Source organism: Limanda limanda, chromosome 23, assembly GCF_963576545.1.
Source record: "Limanda limanda chromosome 23, fLimLim1.1, whole genome shotgun sequence".
Classification (NCBI taxonomy): domain Eukaryota; kingdom Metazoa; phylum Chordata; class Actinopteri; order Pleuronectiformes; family Pleuronectidae; genus Limanda; species Limanda limanda.
This window is the reverse complement of record NC_083658.1, coordinates 2469285-2495708: the sequence shown is the minus strand read 5'-3', so window position 1 is coordinate 2495708 and position 26424 is coordinate 2469285. Positions and strand designations below refer to the sequence as shown.

The 26424-nt window shown below is 44.0% G+C and overlaps 2 protein-coding genes across 3 annotated transcripts; one reads left to right on the top strand and one right to left on the bottom strand.

The window, feature by feature from the left end:
* Positions 1-1254: 1254 nt before the first annotated feature.
* Positions 1255-16202, top strand: LOC132996830 (glutaminase kidney isoform, mitochondrial-like). The gene is made up of 18 exons (XM_061067190.1): positions 1255-1595; positions 7664-7760; positions 8101-8219; positions 10072-10201; positions 10531-10610; positions 10721-10884; positions 11668-11726; positions 13267-13299; positions 13384-13442; positions 13599-13665; positions 13799-13849; positions 13929-14105; positions 14193-14324; positions 14422-14514; positions 14948-15009; positions 15199-15275; positions 15388-15451; positions 15625-16202. The coding sequence occupies exons 1-18, from the start codon at positions 1321-1323 to the stop codon at positions 15770-15772; spliced, it is 1887 nt and encodes a 628-aa protein (XP_060923173.1). The 5' UTR covers positions 1255-1320; the 3' UTR covers positions 15773-16202.
* A 565-nt stretch (positions 16203-16767) lies between these two features.
* Positions 16768-26116, bottom strand: stat1a (signal transducer and activator of transcription 1a). 2 transcript variants are annotated; one of them, XM_061067188.1, is made up of 24 exons: positions 26009-26116; positions 24552-24682; positions 24314-24458; positions 23398-23493; positions 23203-23289; positions 22922-23000; positions 22685-22776; positions 22443-22594; positions 22171-22329; positions 21991-22083; positions 21705-21764; positions 21602-21622; positions 21420-21510; positions 21174-21215; positions 20959-21048; positions 20756-20854; positions 20438-20573; positions 20274-20329; positions 20088-20182; positions 19858-19997; positions 19523-19711; positions 19361-19436; positions 19189-19285; positions 16768-17295 (listed from the first exon to the last, which is right to left on the bottom strand). In XM_061067188.1, exons 2-24 carry the CDS (start codon positions 24677-24679, stop codon positions 17266-17268), a joined length of 2253 nt encoding a protein of 750 aa, XP_060923171.1. In that variant the 5' UTR covers positions 24680-24682; positions 26009-26116; the 3' UTR covers positions 16768-17265. The 2 variants fall into 2 exon arrangements, with proteins under 2 accessions (XP_060923171.1, XP_060923172.1); XM_061067189.1 differs by having other exon boundaries at positions 20088-20179.
* Positions 26117-26424: the final 308 nt, after the last annotated feature.

Here is a 26424-nt window from a genome sequence, read left to right as displayed (position 1 = left end):
AGCATGAGTTTGCTTGATTTACCCGACTTGGAGCCCCAGGTGAGTAGAGTTTAATTCAGATCTAAGTTGGGAGCTGAAGAAAAGTAAAAAACTTCAGCAACTTATACAAAATACTTTCCAGTGAGTAATTGTGTTTTGAAGGTTTTGAAATAAAACTTCCCCCGGACTGCGAACGAGGTCGACACAAACATTAAGATGCTGCATGACTCAGGTCGAATGAAGGAATAATGTATCACAGCCTTTGGTTCAGGATGTCTTTACATAAAGAGAATGAATGTTAGATTTTTACAGCACAAACACAAAGATAAATTGTCTGTTGTGTTTAGGATGCATCTTTCTCCACACATGCAAAAGCAGATGTGGAGGAACGAGGCAGCGAGAACTAAACCAAGCATCGAAACCACTGCTCGTTCACATTTCTATTTATAAGCACCTTTTATCTGCGTATTGATTGTGTCCTGCTGCTTGTGGATCAGAGGAGAGAAGATGTTCTGACCAGTAGGTTGTGCAGTGACACCAGTCAGATGATGTGCAGTACCACAGTAAAGCACCCGGTGTCAGAGCAGGACCACACATGTACAGAGTCGGAGGCTCACTGGGGATTAAACAGATTCCAGAAGATGATTACAATTCAGAATACATTTAAATATGAGCAGCACGTCACAGATAAAGACTGGAGGTGGACCTTGTTTAAAATAAAGACATAAATATAGAGGTGGAGGAGCAAAGAGTTAATAGCAACATTTCACATCATATATTCCACACAGTACAAACATTTATATTCATTTATATTAAATAGTTTAACATAACAACTAAGTCAGTAGATTAAAAAGATTCAAAATAATATATATTAACTCACACTGGGTTTAGTACTTTTTAACTTTTACTGATTATTACTATTAATAATAAATGATTTTCCTCCAGATTCTCATTCACTTCCTTTGTTTTGCTGTGATTTTTCTTTCTAAAATATAAAATCAGATCTTCTTGTGTTTTCTAGTCTGTTTTAAACATGAATGTGTGTTTTTAAACCGATATAAAATAGAGAATTGATCAATAATCGATATAAAATGTGAGTTTTAATATGAAGCTCCAGCAGGAAAGACGGGTGATTGACAGCGCTCCTGGCCAATCAGGTGCAAGGACTTGTCTCCGCGGGCCAATCAGAGCTCTCGCTGACAGTGAGGTGGGTTGTACCGCGGAGAACCGTTAACCGGGACAGGAGAACCGACGCTTGCCTCCGGGACCGCGGCTCGTTCTCTGCTCCTCCTCCGGGTCACGCTGCTCGCTGCTCCCGGTTCTTTTCCTCCACGTTCCGACATGTTGCACCTCCGGTCCACGGCGGTGCTCAACGAGCTCCTCCAGAGGCTCGCCGGCGGGGGGAGAGCGGCCCCTGCTGCCGCCGCCTGCCTCGGCAGCACCGGGGCTCCGGGAGGGAGGTCGCCGGGCGGAGGGAGGTCGTTCCCCGGCGGAGGGAGCTCGTTCGCCGGGTGGAGAGCTCCGCAGCACCTCGCCAGGAAGCAGCACTCGGTCCGGGGCTTCTGCTCCAAGAGCGACGGCCACGACGAGGCCGCCAAAGAGTCGTCAACGGAGAAGTGAGTCCGGCAGCCCCGCGGTGTGAGGGCGGGTTAGCCGCTAGCTTCCCCCGGAGCCAGGCTCCATAGGGAAAAACGTGAATTTAACATGGCGACGATGCGAGGAAGCCGATCCTTAAAGTGTCTTTATACCTGGAACCAGTGAATAACTACTCACAGAACACACGCCGAATTCATCAATACAGCTTAACATTACTGTAAAAAGATTTATAAGTGTTTTTCTTTTAATGTTTCACTTGCAGGCTGTGAATATGTAATCCCCTCGTTTTCCTGAGCTAGTTCTGCACGGAGCCTCACGCACAGGGACTAGCTGCTGATACAGATGCTGGTTAGCTGGATGAGCCGATGAGCCGGGCAGCTGAAGGCCGGTGGAGGCTGTGGTTTGGGGTTTGATGGAATAGATGAAATCAATAACATTAAAACCATTTAAAGCACCTGGGATCCAAGTGTGTCCGATGATGGAATCAGCTGTCGTGACAACCAGAAGCTTCATCTGCAGCTCAGACACATGAAGCTGAGAGCTTCCTCTTCATCTTCTTCATCATATAACCATAACAAACATAATTAAACTAACTGATAACTCAGCAGGAGAATGAGCCTCACGAAGGTCAGCCTGTGTTTCATCTACCAGCAGCTCACAGCTCTCTTGTTATTGATTTTTAACATATTGATCTATTCGAATATAATATGTCTAAAACCTCCACTGGCCCAAGTTGACCCAGTTTGACCAGTTGTTGACTTTTCCATCTATTATGACAGGAAGCAGCATTTGTGATTATGATTGGAATCGTGTATTACGATCACATCATAAGACAAAGACGAGCTGAGGTGTGAGAAGCTGGAACATTCCTCCTTTTAAAGATGATCAATATTCCCAAATCACCATGACGACAAACCAGATACCTAGGAGCTCACTGACAGGTGTGTCGGTCAGTTGGTATGCAGGCGGCTCTCCTCTTATTCTAATGAGATGTAAATCTAAACGAGTGTCGACGGATGATTTATCTTTCTCTACTTACATATTTAAACATGGACTGGAGGAATCTGGCAGCTGGATCTCCGGTATTTAATAAGATTATTGTCAGTATTCACAGTGTTAAATGATATTTCAGGATTAAGGACAGAGAAGCTGAAGAAGTTATTTATGTTCACAAGTTGAACAATATTAATAGACAGAGATAAAGATGAAATAACTATAAATAAATCAGCTGTGATTCCAGCCGTCGCACCAGCCAGAGTTTCTATAGCGATGAAATGCCTCATTGCCCCTGTGGCTGGAAGTTGCCCCATTTGTTTCTGTTCACGGACAATTTGCTTCGGCAGTCGGTCACGTCCATGCAGTCATTTGCTTTGCTGCACGTCATCAACGTCTGGTTTTACCCTGGAGATAAAATGTCAGTGTCGGGGAATCTCGGCTCAATCTCTTAAAAGACTGAAGTGTCAGAGGAATCATCAGCTGTCGAGCAGGGGTCGTAGTGCAGTCAGATTCTTCTAGGAAAAGATTCATGGGGATCCTCTCGCTATCAAGGAACTGCTCCACAACAAATCCTCCAAAAGATAGATAGAGTACTTTATTCATCCCAGAAGGGAAATTAAGTTGTCATAGCAGCCGGTATATTTGAATGCAATAAAATACAATAGAATAAAACAAAAAATATTGAGGTAGAAAGAATAAAAAACAGAAGCACAAGATAAAATAAAATAAAATAGGCAGATAAGGTGCAGTGGCAAGATGATGTTAATAGTACTGATGATATGATGGCAATGTTATTGTTAGACAGTATATAAGAATAGTACAATATATATAGTATATAATATAACATAATATACATTTATATATGATAGTAATTATACCAATATAAAAGCAGTATATAGTAATAATAATAATGGCAGCAACAATATATATAATAGTAATAGTGATATAATAATAGTAATTATAACATGTACACATGTATAAATATGTGTATACAGACTTATGTTTACAAAGAATATACAGAGAGTATGATATAATATATGATATATAGTAGAGGTATGAATATAAGTATTTGACTATACAATAGGTAATATAATATACTATGAGTGTAAGAATATGTAGACAGAGTGTGCAAACGACAATATTATTGTATAAAATGATATATAATATCAATATGGTTTATATGAACACATATCACATATGATGTGAAGTAAGTGTATATGGAGATGACTCTGCTAAAAGATCAACTCTTAAAGTAAATAATCGTTAGTGGCGTCCATTCAAACAGAAAAGGACAAACTCCCAAGGCTTAGTGTCAGACAAAGAATACCCAGGGTTAGTGCGTGTTTCCTCTCTTTCCAGCTCTTAAGCTGTGTTATCAGTCAATGCAGCCTCATCTCAACCAGTGGTATCTGGTTGAGATGAGGCTGCAGTAGGGATGAGGGGAAAAATCGATTCAGTTACAAATTGCGATTCTTGTGAATGACGATTTTAAACATATTTTATTGACATATTTAACATATTTTTTAACATATTTATTGGTTTATACCTGGGGGATATATTGGGGGGGCAACATCACCCCAGAACATGTTGACCAGCTCTTGTTTTTGCACAAGAATCTAAACATACCCAAGCACTAGCTTTGTATCGCCTACATGCAAACAACAATAGCGTACTTTTTGTTTATTTCAAAGTTTATATTTTAAGTAAACTTTTATCCATTCTATTTAATTTACCTTTTATTTATTGTTTAAAAGTAGCATGAGTTGCATACATTTCTTAATCTGTCAGTTTGTGTGCAGTTGACAGGGGCTATACAATAATAGGGCACATTTTTATTTATGTTCTCTATTGGCTGCCCGGCAGTCATTAAGTTAATGTTAATATTTGAAATAAAACTGGTAAAGCTCTAAGTGAATTTGACTGTGTTGTATTTGAAGGAATGATTCAACATTTTTCCATGGTCCAGTTCCAGAAATCCCAGGATATCGTAATATCGAATCGCAATACTTACAGAAATCGCAATACATATCGTATCGCCACCTAAGTATCGTGATAGTATCGTATCGGGAGGTCCCTGCCGATTCCCGTCCCTAGGCTGCAGTGACGATGCCTTCCTGAAAGGTTTCTGAGACTTTCCACCAGAAGAACTCAAAATCAGGAGAGAAGACGCCGGCTGCTTTCCTCCCTGCAGCTGCATATGCTCTGTCCTCAAAAGGAAACAGCAGGAAAAAAAGATGCTGGCGCTCAGAAATAAAAAAGCTCTTTGGACGCATGCTGTTAGAAATCTGAACACCAGCCTGCTCCCGAGGCTGTGCCCCGGCTAATAAGGGGTTAAGAACGTTTGTAATGCAGCGGAGATCATCCCGCCCACCTCATTTCTGCACGGTTTTTGCACCAAAGCCTGTGTGCTGGCATGCTGCCTAGCACTTGTCAGGGCCTAAAGGAGCAGATGAGTCACTCGCACGGATTGATTTGTGCAGCGCCGCCTCTCAACGCTCCCAGTCTCATGTCTGCATCCACCCCCCCGTCAATTTGTCATGACCAGCGGCGAAACCGGCACCATCGATCGGGTCAGATAAATACTGCAGATGTTACACACGACTCGATGCAGATCTCAGCTGTCATCTCTGGCAGCGACTCACAGTGTGATGGCGTCATCGATAGAGCGGGAGATCTGTGGAAAGGGTTTGGGCGGCGGGAAATAAAAATCAATGAGCAGTCAAGTGCCTTTCAAAAGTAGGTGAGTTACATGTCTCTTAGATTATTAAGAATATATCTGGTTTTATATATTCTGTCCAAATAGCTCAATATAGAGATTTGACCGATAGACCAGACGGACGGATATCAAATCAAAGATCTAGCTTTGCATATTGATCGTCATCATGTGCAGCTCGATGTAAAAATAGATGTTTTGTGTGTTGACCTTTTTAAAAAGGGAGAGCGAGGGATGGACTAATGAGAGCAGAGGAGGTAGATTAACGAGGTCGCTCCAGATGTTCCAGATGTTCACCTCTGACCTGCTGGTGATGATGCTCCCAGAGGTGGAATCTCTCCACGGCCTCATTAACTCTAGGATGTTACTCAAGTGAAATTTCACACCATGTTCGCGTTTATTCTACTGTCATCATCAGAGGAAGCATATTCTCCTGGTGGTAGATTCACGTTACTGCAGCAGCTTGAGATATACAATATACAATATGGATCTAGATATTTACATTCATGCTTTGGTTTGCGTGTACGATAAGTCACTGTCACTAACTCAGTATTATTCCCTCCTCTCTTCCTGTTGTTGATCTGCTTGCTTTGCATTTGTAAGTATCTTTCAATTTTACTTTTAGTTTTAGTCTCTTTCCAGTAGAAGTAGAGGTTTTCTGCAAAAAGCCAATAACTGCTTTGACCTTGACATGACCTCACTTCCTCCCAGAGGCTGCGCTTGAATCCCCTCTCCTCTACCTCACCCCTTCATCCTCCCTTCATCCTCCTCTTCCTCCCCCCGACACACACACGTGCACACACACACTCTCTGATGTGTATTCCTTCCTCACTAGCAGGCGTCAACCGTCCATTAACGAGGGCAGAGACGGACAAGCAGTCAGAGGACGCAACAACATGCTGATTCAGACGGCACGAGATTTGTCTTGAGTGATAAAGGAGACATATGATGCTGTTTTCTTATTTCTTATGTTTTCTTCCTCTGGGGTTTGGTAATGTTTTATGTAAAAGTTCTGCAAAGTTCAGAAGAGACTGGGCCTTATCGGTGGGTGGGGGGCCAAAACATGAAATTCCTGTTAAAAAATGTTTAAGGAATAACACAAGTTAAACTGATCAATCTGAAAATGAGCAGAATATGTCTCCTTTAAAGTTCCACACATGTTGAAAAGTCACAAATTCTGACTTTGTCCATGGAAAATCTAGTTATAGACAGAAATAAAATGATGTTTAATAACATCAACACGACAGATACTTCAAAAGAGATGTATGAGTTAAACTCTGCACTCACAATCTTCTTGTTCAGAATTTCTGACTCAAGACATAAAGTGGAACTCGGCCTAAGAGCTGAATACATCCAGAGGAAATTCCAAACTGGAATATTTCTGCTCCGATCTCTCCAAGGGTCCGAAATCCGTTGTTTCCTTGTTGGCTGCTGAAGCTTTACCTCCAGACTTCCTCCCCCAGCACGCAGGCCAGTCAGTGGCCCATAATGCATTGCAGGACATCATGCCCGGGCACCCGGAGCTTTGCACAAATCCAATTTGGTGTTGATATGAATCATAGCAGAGAGCCTGCTGTGAGCTGCTCGTCCCGTCCGCCTCCTGACACACGACTAACTTTCCTCCCAGAGACAAGGTGCTGTGGAAACACGGCTCAGAACACCAGCCAGACCATAATACTAGATAATTCAACAACGTGTCATCAGGCTGCCAGCGGCTCTGGCAGGCCTCCACCTCACATGTGCCCCAGTGCAGTCATCACAGTTCGTAGACCGGGCTTTTATTCGGGTGATTTGCTCTGACACTGCAGAACAGAGATGCCTTTCACTTCAGGCTCTGTCATGAAATAGTTTGAATATTTCAGGTGTGTCTGCTGCTGCTGTGCTGCTCACAGGATTTACTGGATAAATAAAAGTCAAATTGCAGTAAATCCAGAACGGTAAACAAAAAGGAGTTTGGATTAAATTGCATGTGATGTGTTGTTTGGTTGGATTAGTGGTTAATCGGGTTGTTAACCATGTTCCTGGCTGGTGTTCTAGCAGTGCAGACTGTTAACAGTTTTCATTACAGTGGCCTTATTGCAGCATTTTAATCTCTGGAACCTTTCAAGTTAATCTGAAACTAAAACTCTGAATGTTCTGTAAGTTCTTCAGAGCAGAGACTCACACGCCGCGTCTCTGACATCCAGTTGTTCTGTAGAAACCTTTCAGCAGCTCATTTTGCTGCAGTAAGGCCAGTGTAAGGTCACGTTTTCCTCTAGTCACCGCTTCTCCTTGCAGTGACAAAGCTTTCTCTTCTCCCTCTGCTGCCCGTCCTCTCCACGAGTCCTCTTCTCAAGGCCTCACTTGCCTTTTCTGTGTGTGTGTTTTTCTGTCCTGCAGGAGAAGGAAAGCCGGCATCCTGCCCAGTCTGGAGGACCTGCTGTTCTACACCATCGCTGAGGGCCAAGAGAAAATCCCTGCTCACAAATTCACCACAGTGAGTTCTGTCTGTGGCTTTAACAACCAACTGTGACAGTTCGTATTAGACATTCAGCAGGAAAGAGGGACAATATGATGAATACATATATACAAGCGTGTAAGATGTATAGGATGTAGATTAATATGCAACAGATTTGCAGCGAATGAGCGTAATCACCGTTTAAATCTCTCGCTGGTTGACTTGCGAGCTGTAAACCTCTTGTTAGCCTCAGCAGGAGTCTCAGTTCACGGCTCGTAGCTTCATCGATTTGTTGTCAGGCCGCTTCAATCACAGTGTTCCTCCTTCTCTTCCTCCTCCTCTTCCTCCTCATCCTCCTCCTCCTCCTCTCTCCCTACAGGCTCTTAAAGCCACGGGGCTTCGCACAGGAGACCCCCGGCTGAAAGAATGTATGGAGATGCTGAAGGTGACCTTGAGGCAAACGTCTGACGGAGCGCTCGACAGACACCTCTTCAAAAAGTAGGTTTAGCAGAGGCTTTGATAGACTTGTCAGCAAAGTCCCTGTTTCTCTTCCACATTTATTATCAGCATCAATCTTTCATCACAGTCTATCATAAGAATTATTGATGCTGTGGAAAGTCCTGGGTCACTGCACGTCATTCATTATTCATCACCATGTTGAGGATGGATGCATTCAGGTGACCTGGAGGGAAAATACAAAATAAACCCTCAGAGGAAGCAGTTTAAAGTGGATCAGTTTGTCTTAAATATAATAATTACAGATTAAATACAGATAACTACAAAAAATATCACTGTTCACAGAGTGAGTTTCAGTATATTTAATTCTGCCAAAAACACAACTGGAGACAAAACAACAATGGATGTCAAATAAAATATCCTTCACCCCCCCCCCCCCCCCAGCCCTGTGCTGGCAGCCCCTCTGCTGAAGGAGCCCCCCCCCCCCTCAGAGGAGTTGCTGCTGAGACAGAACTGGGTGACAGCTTGGCGAGCGGCGGCCTGGCGAGTCAGGGCATATGACGCCTCCTCAGGGCGCTTAGCCGTCAGCGCACAGACCACCGTCACGGCGCTGCTGGCCGGGATCCATCACATCCGCTCCCGGGCTTATTTATAGAGCTCAGCAAACACAGAGGGAAACATGTGAGCGGGCGGTGGAGGGGAGCGTGTGTTTTCACTGCAGGGATCCCGTGCTACAGGGATTACACTGGGTTTGATGCAGTGAGATAACTGAGCCACAAATCTCCTCCTCTGACAGACCTCACCACCTGATTATGTGGAGTTGTATGTAGGGTTGCAAAATTCCGGGGATATTCAAAGTTGGAAACTTTCCATGGGAATTAACGGGAATCAACTGGAAATGTTGTGGGTAATTTATACTAACTGTATTTACCTTGTCACATACAGACATAAATATAAACATTTTGTTTTGTCATAGGCTGATTTGAGCCCTGAGGAAACTTTGGGCACTTGACTTTATGCTTCTGCATCGTTGTGTCATTCTTAACATAGGTCTTTGCACAGTATTTACAAATGTACACAGCCTTTCCTTCTACATTGGATGGGGTGAAATGTCTCCACACATGAGAGAGTGCACGTGGCATTGTTCTGTAGAATAAGATGAGAAAAAAGTTTGTAAAAAAACACTAATGCAATGCCAGAGATATAAATAGTTAGCCAAACAATTGGAATCGTCTGTAAACATATTTTACAATTGATGGATAAATGAATGGAAATAGTCTAGATGAACAGATGAACAATCCTCAATCAGCATGCTAATATATTTTCTCCAGTTATATCATGGAAACTTACCTGACTAGTCCTGCACACTACAGCAGGGCCTCAGTAGCCCTGCTGTAGAGTGAAGCATGCTGGGAGTTATCTGTGCATGTGATGGAAGAATGCACAGTGGAGGGTTGAAACTCAACGTTCCATACATCTTTAAAATAGAGATTTAAATGATGTTTTTATTGCTCAGCGTTTAATTTGCGTATTTTTATTTTTTTTCAAAATTCCCGAGCTTAACTTTCCATGGAAAGTTTCTGGAAATTTACCGGAAACTTTCCGCCCCTTTGCAACCCTGGTTGTATGTGAAGTATCTGTGGTCTCAAATCAAAAGCATTGGGAAGGACTGGTGGGTTTACATTCCCAAAATAAATGATTGGGATTGGGTGCAGAAATCCTGAGGTCAGTGACACCAGCTTGATCTGAAAAATGGAGGCACTGATTCAGAAATAACAAAAGGTCAAAACCCTTGTGCTGCTAGTTCAGTTTCCTGTGAATATTCCCCTCGTAGGTTCAAACCTCAGTCATGGTGATCGTCCTAAACTGAGTCCGTCTCCTGTCTCCTCCTCAGATGTGTCCAGAGCAACATTGTTCTGCTCACCCAGGCCTTCAGGAAGAAGTTTGTCATCCCAGACTTTCAGCCGTTCCGTGCGCACATCGACGAGCTGTATGAAAACGCCAAAAACATGTCTGGAGGGCAGGTGAGTCAGAGGGATTTTCTTCCTCGTGCGCGAATGTGAAGGTTAATTTCCTCTGGCTTCAGATCAAAATCATGTTTTTCTATTTAACATTAATTTGTTAGCATTGTATTCTTCATAATAAAGCATCATGCTGTTTAACCACAATGTGACGATGAGGTGTTGATCCCTCTTTAATGAATTCGGTCAATGGAGATTATCTAAATCTCATTTATTCACACAGGGAACATTGCCTCTGCTGCAGAGAGAGAATCACAATCTGCTTGTTTTTACCGTTTGACATATTAACATCCAGTAAACGCATATTTAAAAAGAGCTGTGTGGTGCTGTAGGTGGCGGACTACATCCCCCAGCTGGCCCGCTTCAGTCCCGACCTGTGGGCCGCCGCCCTGTGCACCGTGGACGGACAGAGGTACAGCTTCACCTCAACGGGACAGATCAGCTTCTTCAGCTGAACTGTGAGGAGATCTGAAAACATTTGAAGAGTTTGTTTGAGTGTGAGTTCGTCTGATTCCTTCTCAGGCACACCGTGGGCGACACCAAGGTTCCCTTCTGTCTGCAGTCCTGCGTCAAGCCGCTGAAATACGCCATCGCCGTCCACGACCACGGCACCGAGTACGTTCACCGCTTCATCGGCAAAGAGCCCAGCGGCCTGCGGTTCAACAAGCTCTTCCTGAATGAGGAGGGTGAGGAATCACACACACACACACACACACACTCACACTCACACACACTCACTCACCTTCTCCTCGTACGAGCCTCTGCATCATGACTCAGGCGGCTGGGGTTGAACTTCCTCTCCGGTCTCACGCGCCCTCTGTAAGAGGAGCCATCCCGGCCTGGTTGCCATGGAACTGTGATGAATTATTAATGAGAGGCAGAGTAAAACAAGAGTGGACAGTGTGTAACAGAGACACAATCACCTGGGAACACAACAAGCTGCTGGCACGTGGCGTCGGTGAAGAACCAGCCAGGCCTGAGACAGATACTGAGACGACAACCTGCAGGCGGTGAGTTCCGATTCTCACCTGAACCCTGCGGTGAAAGCACTGCTCTCTCTTTCTGAAGGAACCACAAAACGACCTGTGGTCAGAAGGTCATCGTACAACTCACTTGAAGCTTGGTTTCCAATTTCCTCTCTGTTCTCTTGGCACTCTGTGAATATCTTGGTTTCCTTTTCTCTCAGTTTTTAATTAGTGTTAAAGATTAAAAACACAGATTTATCTGATAGATTGATCAGGTTTCCTCTCTTTTGTTGTTACTGATCAAAGCAGAGAAGAAGATTAGGATCTAAACCCAGAGAGGAAGCGGTCTGAGTGTCAGAAAGTTGTGTTACCTTTCTTGTTATGTTGATGCTCAGTGAATCATTCAGCAGGGATTTGACCTCTAAGCATCAGAATGTTCCTCTTTGTCCTTTCTCTTCCTCCTTTTACTTCTTTCTTTGATGACACTCATTTTGTTTATTGCAGATAAACCACACAACCCCATGGTTAACGCCGGCGCCATCGTCTGTACCTCCCTCATTAAGGTACACACAATCCACACCCCCCTTTATCAAGTATAAGATATTACGGATACAGTTTGTGAACGTGTGTAGAGTTTGTTTCAGGAAAGATATAAAGCCTAAAATGTATAAATCAATCGATATCTTTATTTTCATGTCGGGACTAATGCAGTGATTTGAGAAATGATTTTTAAATGATAATCGTCTGGAGAACGTGTTTCTGCCCGATTGCTGTTCAACGGGGAGATTAAGGTTGTAGATAATCACGCTGAAAGGGGATTTGGTTGAAAGCAACACGCCCGGATATCCTGTACACACACACACGCAAACACACACGCACACACACACACAGTTCATAGAGTCCAGAGAGGAGATGGAGACAGAGCAGCTCAGCTCGGCCACATTTTCAGCTTTAATCAGGGGAAATGCAGTGTTTCATTCATATCCTCCACTGACCTTCACACACACACACACACAGAGCCGGTTCAAACACACAACAGCACCCCCTGCTGACGCAAATTAAAACAAGCACCACAGCGTCTGGTCTCAAGTGGCCAATGAGGATCAACAGGATTCCATGAGGTCTTCTCAGAGGTCGTCAGTAGCAGTTTAATTACTGTTATACATTCACACAGTGAGAGGAGACTGTAGGAAACATCTTGTCGAGAACAGACAGTCAGTATTTGTCAGTATTTGTCAGTATTTGTCAGTATTTGTTGTGTTTATCATACGACACATGGCTCCATCAGCCCGAACTTTAACGAGATCCTGTTCTAAGTCCGACTGTTTGCATGCGTGGCTCCTCCTCCTCTCTCTGCATCTACACATGTGCAATGTACCTGTTCAAGGCTCAGTTGTGTGGTTTTATGTGTTGTTGCATATTTTACAGCATTAGGATCTTTGGGATATTATGACCACAGCAACAGGTCAATGACGTTGGTAATTTTTTTCCTTTTTAATCATTTTCCTCCCTCTTTGATCTGGATTTGTGAGCTTTGAGCTTTTCACTTGGCCGTTGATGAATGTTTAAATGTGGCTTTTATACTTTTTTTCACATGCATTCTCCAAACTGTTTATACACCTCTGTAGAAAGGGACCTCCTTTTTGATTTCCTCTCATTTCTTTACGAGTCAGTGCAGTTAGGGTTAGCTCATAGTGTTTAAACTAACTCACCAGCCTTTGTACAACTACCACACTGTAAGTTAACTACTGCAGCACATATCGTTACTTTCACAACTTTTCACTGTAGTTTATTTGTATTTTCCTTTAAAGAAGAAGCAGAAACCCAGAGTGGATTAACCGTTTTATTTCACCTCCATCTCCAGCTAGTGTCCCACCTCTAATCTTAATTCATCTGATGTCATGACTGGTTTGATTGGTCACGTAACTGATGACTCTGAGTGAACTTCCTGTCATTGTTTAATATCATAGAGACGTGAATCATATAATACACTAGTGCTAATATGTGGGTAACGTTAAGTTGTCAGTGTTAAGGTTAAATGTGGTATTGAATGTGCGATCTTGACTGGAATGTTGTGTTACTAATGTGGTTTGTGTGTTTCAGCAAGGGGCCAGCAACGCGGAAAAGTTTGATTATGTGAGTACGGCTTGAAGAGAAGTTTCCAAACTAAAAGAACTTTATGTAGGGATAATGCATTATCCTGCTACGTCTGCTCCTCAGGTCATGGACTTCATGAACAAACTGGCAGGAAACGAGTACGTGGGCTTCAGCAACGCCACGTGAGTAAAACCCACGTCACTGCAGAAACCCGCTGCACTCGCTGCAGAGTGGAACTCAGGGACACGTCAGTGACTTTCAGAGACAACACAATTCAGTCAGTGCAGTTTGAATGTGTTTATATAACTGTGTGAGCTGAGTCATGCTCTGTGCCCCAGTTTCCAGTCGGAGCGCGAGTCTGGAGACAGAAACTTTGCCATTGGCTACTACCTGAAGGAGAAGAAGGTAACGTGAGGCAGAGCAGAGACGCTGTTTCACCTGAGGAGTGAAAACCTTCAGATGAAGCAGCAGCAGTTTGTTGTGGTGAAGCAGCAGATGTGATAACAGCCGGGTTGACGGCGTGTGTTTGTCCTTGCAGTGTTTTCCAGAGGGCACAGACATGACGTCCATCCTGGACTTCTACTTCCAGGTAAACACAAGTCCACAAAGGTTTGAAAACACAAGTTTGCTTCTCTGCCATCTTCATTATTTCTGTTCCTCCCTGTCAGCTGTGTTCCATCGAGGTGACCTGCGAGAGCGCCAGCGTCATGGCAGCGACTCTGGCCAACGGCGGCTTCTGTCCAATCACAGGCGAGCGTGTGCTGAGCCCCGAGGCCGTGAGGAACACCCTGAGTCTGATGCATTCCTGCGGCATGTACGACTTCTCGGGACAGTTTGCTTTCCACGTGAGTGACTCGTTCAGATACAAAGATCCTGTAGAGGGACAAACGTCTGAGACACAACTCGTCATCATCGGTATCCGTGGGTTTCAGGTCGGGCTGCCGGCTAAATCTGGCGTTGCCGGTGGGATTCTGCTGGTTGTACCAAACGTGATGGGCGTCATGGTATGGTCTCCTCCTCTGGACAAGCTGGGCAACAGTGTCAGAGGAATCAAGTTCTGCACGGTAACATCGCCTTTAAATCATTTTATTGTTTAACTCAACTTGAACTGTGGCTCCGGAGCCTCGACTGAATCCAAACTGAAGCATCTTCGTCTTTCAGGACCTGGTTTCTCTCTGTAACTTTCACAACTACGACAATCTGAGGCACTTCGCGAAGAAACTGGATCCTCGCAGGGAGGGGGGAGACCAGAGGGTGAGTCCCAGCACCACCATCCTCCATCTTCATCATTTCACCCCCACACTCACTTTAAATGGCAGAATAGAACATCTGCAGCTTCTACTAGAACTGCTCTTAAACCTTTGATCAGACAGTCTGCGTCACTTCCTCTTCCCGTGGTCGCTCGCCATCCTCAACGCCGTCTGACCTTGTCTTTAGGATTGTTTACTCCACAGCGCCATCTGCTGGAAAATTACTGCAACAGCATTTTAATGTTTTTCCTTTTTATTCTTAAAAAAACAATATCCTGATTTTACTCTTCTTCACTTTGTGGTTTGATCCTCCAGTGTCAAATGCAGTTTATATTAGTATTAGTTCAAAATTAAAGCTTTAATGTGTCACAAAAATACATTTAGACAAAAATATGCCCCTACAAACGGTGATAAAGATAAATGTGTTATTGTTCCAGGTGAAGTCGGTGATCAACCTGCTGTTTGCTGCTTACACCGGAGACGTCTCCGCTCTGAGGAGGTGAACACACACTCACATCAATCACTAAGACACACTGACACAAGCTTCTCTCTTTTCTCGACTGAACTACAGACGAATAAAATATTAAACATGATTTGAATCCATTATAAATGCTTGTTTTATTCTAATCACACTGGTTAAAGGTTTCCTGAGTAGTGCAGTGTTTAATATTGACTTTTACTTGTCCAGGTTTGCTTTGTCCTCTATGGACATGGAGCAGAGGGACTATGACTCCAGAACCGCTCTGCATGTCGCGGCTGCTGAAGGTAAAACACTCTGCAACAGCGCCCCCTGCAGCCTCACTTGTGTGCAGTGTTGATCTAAGGTTAAATCTGTGTGTTTGTGTTCATGGAGCTGATGTGTTGTGGTTTGTTGTAGGACACACTGAGGTTGTGCGTTTCCTGCTGGAGGCCTGTAAAGTCAACACGATTCCCAAAGACAGGTAACACACAATCTAATAACAAGAACATTTGGGTGTTTCTTTCTTTCCAACATGGTTTCAGTACTTCAATTATTTATTCTAGTTTGTTGATTTACACAAGCATTTCCGGGAAATGGCACCAGTAAGAAAAACACTATTAAAACACTTTTATTGACCGGCCTCCTTCCTCCCAGGTGGGGCAACACGCCGATGGACGAGGCCATCCACTTCGGCCACCACGACGTGGTGACCATCCTGAAAGACCACCACAACAAGTACAGCCCCCAGGACCCCACCACGGACAAGACCAACGCAGAGCAGAACCTGGACGGGATGCTCTGATGGAACAGAAGCGGGAAGGTCATGAACTCTGAAAGAAAAACCTCCAGGTAGTCAGTTTGATCTGAGGGGGAAAGATGTCACTCTGCACTTGAGACAACATGTACATCCTGGTGAACAGCCACAGTAGAAAACATAATAACAACCCAGATAACTAAGTGTACGGATCAAACCTAGAAGACGGCGTAACCGCTCCTCATCATGTCGTTGGTAGATGTCGTTTTTGTATTATATTCATGTATGTAACACAAGCGGGGAAGTATTTTTATGGCGGTTTCTCCTTCTGTATTTCGTTTTCAGCTCTGTAGCTTTGTAGGAAAAAACCGGCCACTAGTTGAATGCTGGGTAAATTTGGCTGTGGCTGGTCAGTGGATGGACTCAGGTGTGAACAGACTGTGTGGTGCTCTGGTCACTTCATCATCACAACGTGGTGGAATGTACCCCCCCCCCCCCCCCAAAAAAACACTCTAGTGTGTTTGTAACGTGTGCGTGATATTTATTTATCTATTTAAGATTAACTGTACATTCATGTTGTGTGTGTGTACATTCCTGAGAGGAACTGGGTGTAAATACGTGAATAGCTGTAGTTGTGTCTCACTGAAACTGAACTAATTGTGTGACGTAGTTTCCACTAAAACTGCAAAAGCTGAATATTTAATTTCTGTGAATGTTGAACTGAATATTCTGCCGTTAAAGGTGAATATGAGTCTAAAGCTTTTCATCAGCCAAAGTTTCTACATATCCACGTCGATACTGCTTTTCCTGGAAAGTTCCTCCAACTTCAGAAGAGTCGTAGAAGGTTCAAATATGATGTCACTCTTCGGAGAAAGTGACTTTAGTTCCTATGAGCCTCGTAGGAATTGAACCCACAACCTCAGTCTGGACAGACGGTTCCACAGGTCGAACAGAGAACATGGGTCATGGTTTGATTTTGTGCTTGTAGAATATTGAAAAAGTTTGATGTCGCCCACAAGAAAAAAGGAATAAAAGGAAAAACATCATTTGAGTTTGACTTTATTTCCAAGTTTTCCACTTGCCGTTAACTCAACACAAACACAAATATTTCCCAATATGACATAAACTCTTATTTTAAATACGCAATGTTTTAATGTGTCCTCGTCGTATTTCGGCTACAACTGATGATGTCATCTTTTAAGGAGGAAAACTCACATTCTTACTTTTCACTGCTTCACAGTCCGAATCGTTCGGGACCTAAAATGTCTCTTTTCAACAAAAGATATGTACAAATATAAAGTGACAGAACCTGTTAAACCTGACACTACCACAAAGCTGCTTGTATCTAAAGTCTGTGCAGATGATTTGAAACTTAACAATTCCTGGTTCTCAGACGCGCTCTGTCGTTGCGAGGTCTTTCTACTTTTCTCTCTAAGCAGACGATTGGAGGTTTATTCTCGAGGCACATCAGAGATAACGAAGTGGAATAAAAGCAGAACAGTGATAAGAGAGGACGAGCTGAAGGAGACACGTGTCCATCTTCAGTCTTCATCTTGGAAGTCGACACTCATCTGAGGAGAGAAGGAAAGGACGACAGGTCATTCAGGTGGTTTTAGCCGGTAAATCTATTTTAAAGAAACAACCTCACAAAAGCAGCAGGAAATATTAGTTTCTCTCGTTTATGCACCTTAACTTGAGTTAAATCGTGAATATCAAGTACAATTGATATTTATTATTTTGTAATCGTAATCAGGAAGTCACTTGTTAAATTAGAGCAGCTGAAGCCAAGACATCAAACGTGTGAGTTCAGAGACCAACGCGTCACAAAACCAACGAGGAAGAGAAACCATAACTGTTAGTGAAGTGCAGCAGTGATGGAGACACACACTTTAAAACACACACATGATGGAGCAGAGCAACAGATTGAAGCCGCGTCTACCTGGATGTCAAACTGATCGAGTCCAATCAGATTGCTGCCCTGAAAGCAGGAAAAAGAAAAACAAGAAAAAAGACAGAAGCCGGGATTTAAAGCCGGGTAGAAAAACGGAAGATGCTCAGATTCATTTTCACCAGTTTCACAGAGAGATTGAGGAGAATTAAATATTGACTCGACACTAGAGATCGAGACATGAAACAGTAAATTAACAGCTCGGTTCCAGGAGATTTAGAGATGATTGAAAGTAGAATTTAAAAGTGTGCGATGTGTCTGTGACCGAGCAGCGGTCTTCACAGCCGTGTCCCACCACCTGTGGTGTATAAAGTACTTGAAAGCCATACTTGAGTAAAAGTACAGATATCTTACCTGAAAGTGACTTCAGTAAAAGTAAAAGTCACCCGTCAGAAAATGACTTGAGTAAAAGTCTTAAAGTAGCTCATATTAAATGTACTTAAGTATCAAAAGTATCTGGTGTTGACATTTAATATCAAATGTAAAAGTACAAGTACCAGAATTAAAAATGCAAAGTGCTTTTTATAGTAGGTCTAAGACGTCATTTAAAAGTTGATATGATCGAACGTGATTGAACGTGTAATATCAAAGACTTCCTGTTGCGTTTTCCGTTATGTTCCGCCATAATTTCTTCCAACGGAACTGTTGTTGTACTGTTTTCTGAGAGAAAAAAATGAAAAAAAATGGTAAAAAAATAAATATTATATATATAATATATATATCAAATAGTAATGGACTAGTGCGTAAAGCCTGTGTTGCGCTAACCTCCGCTGCTCAAGTAACGAGACAGTTTTGAGAAAGTAAGAAGTAGAAAGTACCGAAATTGGTGTTCAAATGTAACGAGTAAAAGTAAAAAGTACTCAGGAAAATAAATACTCAAGTAAAGTACAGATATGTGAAAAATCTACTTAAGTACAGGAGCAAAGTATTTGTACTACGTTACTTCCCACCACTGCCCACCGCAGCCTTGTCCCACCACAGCCGTGTCCACCCACAGCCGTGTCCACCCACAGCCGTGTCCCACCACAGCCGTGTCCCACCACAGCCGTGTCCAACCACAGCCTTGTCCCACCACAGCCGTGTCCCACCACAGCCGTGTCCCACCACAGCCGTGTCCCACCACAGCCGTGTCCAACCGCAGCCGTGTCCACCCACAGCCGTGTCCACCCACAGCCGTGTCCACCCACAGCCGTGTCCACCCACAGCCGTGTCCCACCACAGCCGTGTCCCACCACAGCCGTGTCCACCCACAGCCTTGTCCCACCACAGCCGTGTCCAACCGCAGCCGTGTCCCACTACAGCCGTGTCCCACCACAGCCGTGTCCACCCACAGCCTTGTCCCACCGCAGCCGTGTCCCACCACAGCCGTGTCCCACCACAGCCGTGTCCAACCACAGCCGTGTCCAACCACAGCCGTGTCCCACCACAGCCGTGTCCCACCACAGCCGTGTCCCACCACAGCCGTGTCCCACCACAGCCGTGTCCCACCACAGCCGTGTCCCACCACAGCACTCACCACAGCATCGATGTCCCTGTGGCCGATGGCCTGCTCCAGGACCTTGTAGTCGTCAGGAGACATGGGCATCATGTTGTCGTGCAGTCTGGACGGATGTCTGCGCCAGAGGAACACGCATGTTACCTCACTGCTAACAACATGTCAGGGCTTTTAATATGTCGCCTCTGCTTACACTTCTGACACGGAAATGAGCTCCGTCTTCATGTATGCTCTCTTCTCCATGTTCTCCACGTCCATGGGCTCTGGAGCTGGGGAGCAGGGAACACTCGGGTCACATTGTGGATGTTACACAGTGTTCAGCAGTGGACAGGCTGAGGGGTTAGAAGCGTCTTACTCTCTGCAGGTTTGGGGTAGTACTTCCCGAAGGCCTTGTCTTTGGGGATGTCGGGGTAGAGGAAGCGGAGCGGGTTCTCTGGGATGTTTTCGGCGGCCATCACCTTGTAGGTGCGGATGATGTCGGGCAGAGAGACGGCGCCCAGCTCCTTCTTCGTGTACGGCTCCACGGAGTGGAAGTCCGGCTTGTCTGGACGGAGAAGGACACAAATGCTCAATTGATTGCTGGTGATTGGTTTTCTTTTCGTGGAATTCTTGAAAGTTACGATTGAATTACAGAATTTGTCCAGGTAATATTAATTGAAAAAAGTCTTCTCGTCCAAAAGGACAGTTTACCGTGCATGTCGTGTTCGACCCAGGTGAAGGTGATGGCTCCTTCTCTGCTGCTCTCGCTGAACCTGAGCAGGAAGGTTCCGGGAGTCTTGTCGCTGAGCAGAGCCTTCTCCCTCTCCTTACTGATGAAGCCCATGATGGAGCTACCGACACAGACAGAAATATACACTTCGTTTAGCGTCTAGAAGAAATCTCCCCCTCCTCTCCCAGTGGAGAAACCCACCGGAACTCACCCGTCGTTCCACAGGGACAGAAGGTGTCTTTTAATGAGGTCCAGGATTCCTTCAATCCACAACCAGAAGGGGAAAGCTTTCTCATTGGCACTCTGCTGTTCACAGAGACAAGATAGAGAACTCAATCTCTAAAACTTAGGTACAAATATTCTCATGCACGGCCAGAACCAAGTGAATATACGTCACCTTGCAGAACTTGGTCCAGGGGATTTGTCCCTCCGGGTTCCTCTTGGCTTTGGCTCCTGCACACAAACACATTCACATTTCTACTTCCATAATTCACTGAGTTCTGCAGGATAGGTTTTGTTGATTTATTTATTCAGACAGAGGCAGGGAAGCTGGGGTCTGACCCAGCAGTTTGTCGGCCAGCATGTTGAGCTGCTCCTGGTTCAGGCCTCGCTTGGTGACGGAGGAGAACTGCCAGCTCAGGATCTCCGACAGCTGGGACCAGGTGGCCAACGGGGGAGAGAGGAAGAACTTCAGGTTCTGAGGACGAGGAGGTGAAAGGACAGAAAACACAAAACTCCATCAACTGGTTTACATTTCACCTTCAGGTCTGAGATTGATAATAATGAACGTTTGCAGCCAATGTCAATGTTCGAGATCTGATGCTAATACCAGCATCAGAACTGCCCCGGAGAGTCGTCTGATCCTGAGTGTGTCCTCACCTTGGGCTCCTCGGTGAGCATGTTGTACCAGAGGATGGACGCCCAGCCGCTGGGCAGCTGGCAGACGTTAGAGATGACCACGACAGGAAGAGACATGGCCTACGACGACGACAACAACAACAACCAGGACAACACACAACACGAGAGTGAGTCTTAGTATTCAGCCTCATCTGTCGTCTCCTTTCGAATCTTTCTGTGGTCACCTCCAGTTTGATGTTGAGTCCCGACTGGTTGAGCTGCAGCTCGGACTCGAAGGTGAGCGAGTGGAGCTCCTCAGTGACGATCAGAGGACCCTGAACACACACACACACACACACACACACACACACACACACACACACACACACACACACGCTCACTGAGAACTACACAATGACAATGACAATTAGACCTTTTATACGTTTTCTTTGGCTCTTACCTCGTTATTTCTGTTCCCGGCAACTTTCTGCTCTTTCAGTTGCTGCAAGAAGAAAATAATCCAGATTTAAAATGGTTTTACAAACTTTATTTTATAACAAACAGGTTCCTCCTCTGAAACCCAAATGTGCCTTTTTCTTAAAGTGGTTTGCCTCTCTGTTGGATTAATGGCTAAAACTAAATATTACTAATAAAGCCCAATTAAATACATGGAGACAACGTTGTTTTAATTCAGTTTCTTTGGTACCAGATGTCTGAACTCCGCTGCCAGGCTGCCGTTGGAGTCCTCCATGTTCATCACTTTGGAGTTTGTTCCCAAAATGTTGAACTTACGATACCTGGAATCAGAGTTTGTTTTTAATTATAATGATATAAGCAGTTGTGGAACTTTTATACTTTATATTGTAAGAAAGTGGTTTTAAATCGTACCCTTTCTTTTCTGTAACATCCCTGAGGAAAAGGAGGAGACATGACATTTATTCAACATGTTCAAATACAAACATTTAGTAGAAAGACAAATTGATCAGCTTACTTGTCAAACATGGCTTTGACTTTGAGTTGGTAGTTAAACTCCTGCAGCTTCACCAGGAACCTGAACCAAAAGGATGTTTACGTTAATGTTTGGTGGTCACACAGTGAAGATGTTTCAAATCAATCAGCTCAGTATCGCTAAACAATTAACAGAAGTTTGAATCTTCTAGTTACAAGCAGGATTTAAGACTGATAATGGAGCTGAAGTGAATTTATTCAATCGCCATCAAGTTAATTAGGAAACAAATAATGAAGTGCACCTTTGATTGCTTGTATTCTTGTCTTACCGTAGTTTCACAGTGAACTGGACGCCTGTTTTCAGCACCAGGGGCCTCTGTGGGTGGGTGGGCATGCAGGGCTGCCTCTCCACAACCAGAGAGCTGCACACACAAAACCAATGAGATTCAATTCCTGATTCCTAATCAAGAACCAAACCATCGATGACTTGTGTGTGGTGGGTTCCATACTTGGAGAGGAGGTTCTTGAGGAGATCCAGGGCTCGGGTCTCCAGGAAGGTTTTCTTCTGTGTGATGGGGTCACTGTCGTAGGTGAACTTCTGCTCCAGCTCCTGCAGCTTCTTCAGATGCTGCCTCACCTGCTGCAGACTCTCCGCCACCGCTGTGAACCTGCCGGAGGAAGAGGAGGAGGAGGAGGAGGAAGAACCGAGTGTGTGAAGGAAGGACTGAGAGCAGCAGGAAGAGGAGAGACGAGGGGGGGCAAGGGGCCAGACGAGTCTCACCAGTTCTGCAGCTGGTCCACGCAGGCGTTGGGTGGACCTCCGATACAGGCGATCTGCTGCCGCTGCTTCCACTCGGGCAGCTCCTCGGAGATCAGGCTGGACAGTAAAGCCTGGGTGACGTTCAGGAGGTCGGTCAGCTGGGTCACCACGTCCTGACACACACACACACAGAGGGGGGGCCTCCAGTTTCCAGCTTCTGCACCTCAAACCGTGATTCTCAGGAGTCGCCTCTGTCTGCTCACCTGTCGTTTGGCCTTCAGCTCGTAGCCCATCCTCCCAATCAGCAGCCTCTCTCTATCCTGCTCCTGCGGTGTGATGCCGTTCACTTCCATCTCTACAGACACAGGACAACACACGATCACACCTCACTTCTCATTGTAGTTTCAAACTTCGCACGAATATCAACGTTTTTTTTGTATATTTGTCCACACAAAACCAACTGGATCATGTTTAGATGCCAGATTTGGATTTTCTCTCACCTCGGCTCTTCTGGTTGTTCATTTTGAAGTCGTACTCATCCTGCAGATACTCCACGTTCTTAATGTTCTGATCCACAAACTGAAGAAGAAGGCATTTTTTATCATTTCCATTTGCAGTCTTGCATTATACACAGATAGTAGTAAATATTGAATATGCTCAAGTCACAGTAAGTTAGTATCTATTCCCCAAAGAGTGATGCACTGACAGGAACTGGCTCCTTTTCGTTTACTTCCCTCTCCTCGCCCTGTGATAATGTCCCAGATTTCAGGCCATGTCTTACCTGGACTGCCTCTTTTATCTCCTTCACTTTGTTGTCCAGCTTTTGTTTCTCCACCACCATGGCCGACACTGTCCCCTCACCCTCCTGCTGCAGGAACAAGAGGCGACACCTGATTAACTTTGGCCCAAATCCTTAAAAAGAATCACTATTTAACCACCAGTCGATATTCATTCACTACGTATTTGCAGCTGTTACCTTGGAGCTCTTTGCACTGTCCAGGATCTTCTGCTCCTCCTTCAGGTTTCTGGAGATGATCATGGCCATGTTGCTTGGATCATCCTGGAACCGGTCCTGCAGAAACAAATCACTCAAACGTTAATAAATGACATGAGTTACCCCCTCAGGTCCCTACAGTCGACATGTGGATATCGCAGATTTCTGCTCTTTTCCCCATTGAGAAGTTGACCCACGACCTCAATCACAAATCAGTCAGGTTTTGGAAGATCTGGGAACCGGTGCATTCATTCTTACAAAAGCCACAACTCATATTCTTTTTCTGGAAGGGGAGGACTAACTGCTCTTTTATTTTATTTGTTTCATTCTTTTTATTTTATATACGCTATTCCCTTGTCTGTCTCCTGTCATCCTGCTGATTGTGTATGTATGTATGTTTGTATATACACGGATGTATGTGTGTATGTATGTATGTGTGTATATATATATATATATATATATATGTATGTATGTATGTATGTATGGGTATGTGTATGTGTATGTGTATGTGTATGTGTATGTGTGTATATAAATATATGTATATATGTGTGTAAGGATATATACTGCAGTGCTCATTGTTAGTTTGGGGTGGGATTTTTGTTGTTGTTCTGTTTGTTTTGTTGTCTGTTCTGTTTTTCTAATGTTTGTTCTATAAAATGGTTAAAAACCAATAAAAAGAATATTAAAAAAAAAAAAAAAAAAAAAAAAATCAGTTGCTGAATATAAGTGAATAAGTCAATTATGTAAAATATATTTTTATAATTTGGTGGTGAATTAATAAAACTGTGATTCTCATCCCCCCCAAAAAAAAATAAAAAAATAAAAAAATAAATAAATGACAGTTACACCTGACACAACCCCCCCATCCAGGTTTGAAGCATCGGCTCCAGGGTCTGACCTGCAGGTTCCTCTTGATCTTGCGGATGTTGTGCTGCAGCAGGAAGTTGCTCTCCAGGGCGAAGCGGCTGTGCTGGTCGTCCAGCTGAGCCAGGAGGTCGTGGAACCGGACGGTCGCCAGGGACTCCTGAATCGACACCGTGTCCCTGAGGAGGCAGAGGGTCCGTTCAGGTCATAACAAAACCAATTTCTCTACTAAATAGGTTTATTAACAGCTGTCACGCGAGTTGATTTCTTACCAGTCGATGCTCTCGATCCATTTGCTCAGGTACTGTCTGATGTCCATGGGGAAGGAGTCGTCATAGAGCTGGTCCACCTGCTCCAGGTACTTACAGTCCAGCATCTGCAGCTGGCACCACTGCGCCATGTTCTGGAACCGGAGGATTCAGGGTAAGAACTTTCAGATCTGTAACAGCTGGAGATGCTCTGATACCGACACCAGCGTCAGAGAAACCTCCGATACTTCAAGTGTTGAATCGGTCTGATGATTAGTCTGATATTTTTTTTTTCATTGACTGTATATGTTGTACAACGGTTGCTGCGGTTTGACATATTTCTCAATATGGTATTTCAACATTCTGGTGCGTAACATCCCGGCGCGTCTTCTCCAATTCACTGCTTTCTGTGTTGCATTCAGTCTTTCTACTGTTAAGAAATAATAATGTGACATATATCCTGATAATTATCATTTTCATCTCGATATAATTGTTGTCCATATTGATCGGGCCTATCCCACAGTGACTAATGACGTTAAATCTAATCCCAGATAATTATAAAATTAGAATCAAGCTCTAATCCAAACCAGCTGCACATTATCGAGAAATCAGAAGTGCTGACTCGTTAAATACTGTGATTTGATCCTCCTCTTCCTCCTCCTCCTCCTCCTCCTCCTCCTCCTCCCTAACTGCTTTCAGCCCTAGAAACCAAAACTAAGAAATGAAACAAAAAGACTTTTGAATTAATCTGTGAGGATGAATGTTGATTTAGATAAAAAATCAACCCGGAACATTTTGCCCTTTTCTGGTTGAAAAAATCCCCAAAAAGGAGACAAGTAGTCAGCAAATAAAAGAATAACGTGGATATGAAACGTGACTCAACCTTAAATCTAAAAACGAGAAGATAGTTGCATTGAGTCAAATATAACTTGTTAATAAAAGGGTTCTGTTGCAAATGCTATTCATTTAACTTCATATTTAGTAAATTACAAGCTGTAAACCTGAGAAGAGGTTGATGTCCTGTTAGGTTTCGTTTTTCCACCCAGGAATCTGACCTCAACACAAACAGATGCCTTTACGTCTCTTATACATAATATATCAATATAAATATTAACAGTATATTAGTGAGATTCCACAGCAAAACACTAATCTGACTCTTATTAAGCTTCTATAACATGTTTCTGTTTTATCCTTCACCACCAGACTCACGTGTAACAAAACCAACACAACTCCACACTTGATCTGTATGATCCTGTTCCACTGGTGCATTCTGGGATAATTATATCTATCTATAACTCATATTTACAGTTATTCATTTACGTGGTGGGCGGTAACTAATGGCGGCTGCAGACGGATCAACATAAACGTTATTATTGTGACTTTATCAACTAGTAAACTGCTCGAATCTTTAGCTGGTTTGTCTAAAAGCGTCTAAAGGATAAATAGCGTCCCACAGACCGGAAGTACGTCATTAAACCTACCTTGAACCGCGGTGAAACGAGTTCGATTCCGGACAGAAAGTGGTTTTATTTCAGAAATTGTCTCAATCCGGTGTTGACTCTGCCTCGGACTGCTGAAGCTCATATAGTGTGGTGGTTGTACGGAAACGACGTCAGCCAATCCCTGCGTCGGATTTACGGCCTGCGCCCGCCCCTTCCCTTGTGACGGCCAATCAGAACAACGGAGAGACAGCTGTTCTGTCAACTAGCAAAGCGCCGCCGTAATAACGTGTTAACATTTTAATTATTTCATTTAAATGTACTAAAAATGGTGCAAAATCAAAATGTAAACACACATTAAGTTTTAAAAGACTCTGAGACTTTCTACGTGGATTTAAAATGTGTTTGTGACGATTGAATCCAGAAAGAATGACGTGCTTTCAGGGAGGGAAGGCAGC

Excerpts from the sequence above, each read along its gene's own strand:
- LOC132996830 (XM_061067190.1), top strand. The coding sequence starts at position 1,321 with ATGTTGCACCTCCGGTCCACGGCGGTGCTCAACGAGCTCCTCCAGAGG. Across the intron at positions 10,202-10,530 it reads AAAACATGTCTGGAGGGCAG|GTGGCGGACTACATCCCCCA; the intron begins GTGAGTCAGAGG and ends GTGGTGCTGTAG. Across the intron at positions 11,727-13,266 it reads TCTGTACCTCCCTCATTAAG|CAAGGGGCCAGCAACGCGGA; the intron begins GTACACACAATC and ends TGTGTGTTTCAG.
- stat1a (XM_061067188.1), bottom strand. The coding sequence starts at position 24,679 with ATGGCGCAGTGGTGCCAGCTGCAGATGCTGGACTGTAAGTACCTGGAG. Across the intron at positions 22,595-22,684 it reads AGCTGAAGGCCAAACGACAG|GACGTGGTGACCCAGCTGAC; the intron begins GTGAGCAGACAG and ends TGTGTGTGTCAG. Across the intron at positions 17,296-19,188 it reads ACAGGGACATCGATGCTGTG|ATGAGTGTCGACTTCCAAGA; the intron begins GTGAGTGCTGTG and ends TTCTCTCCTCAG.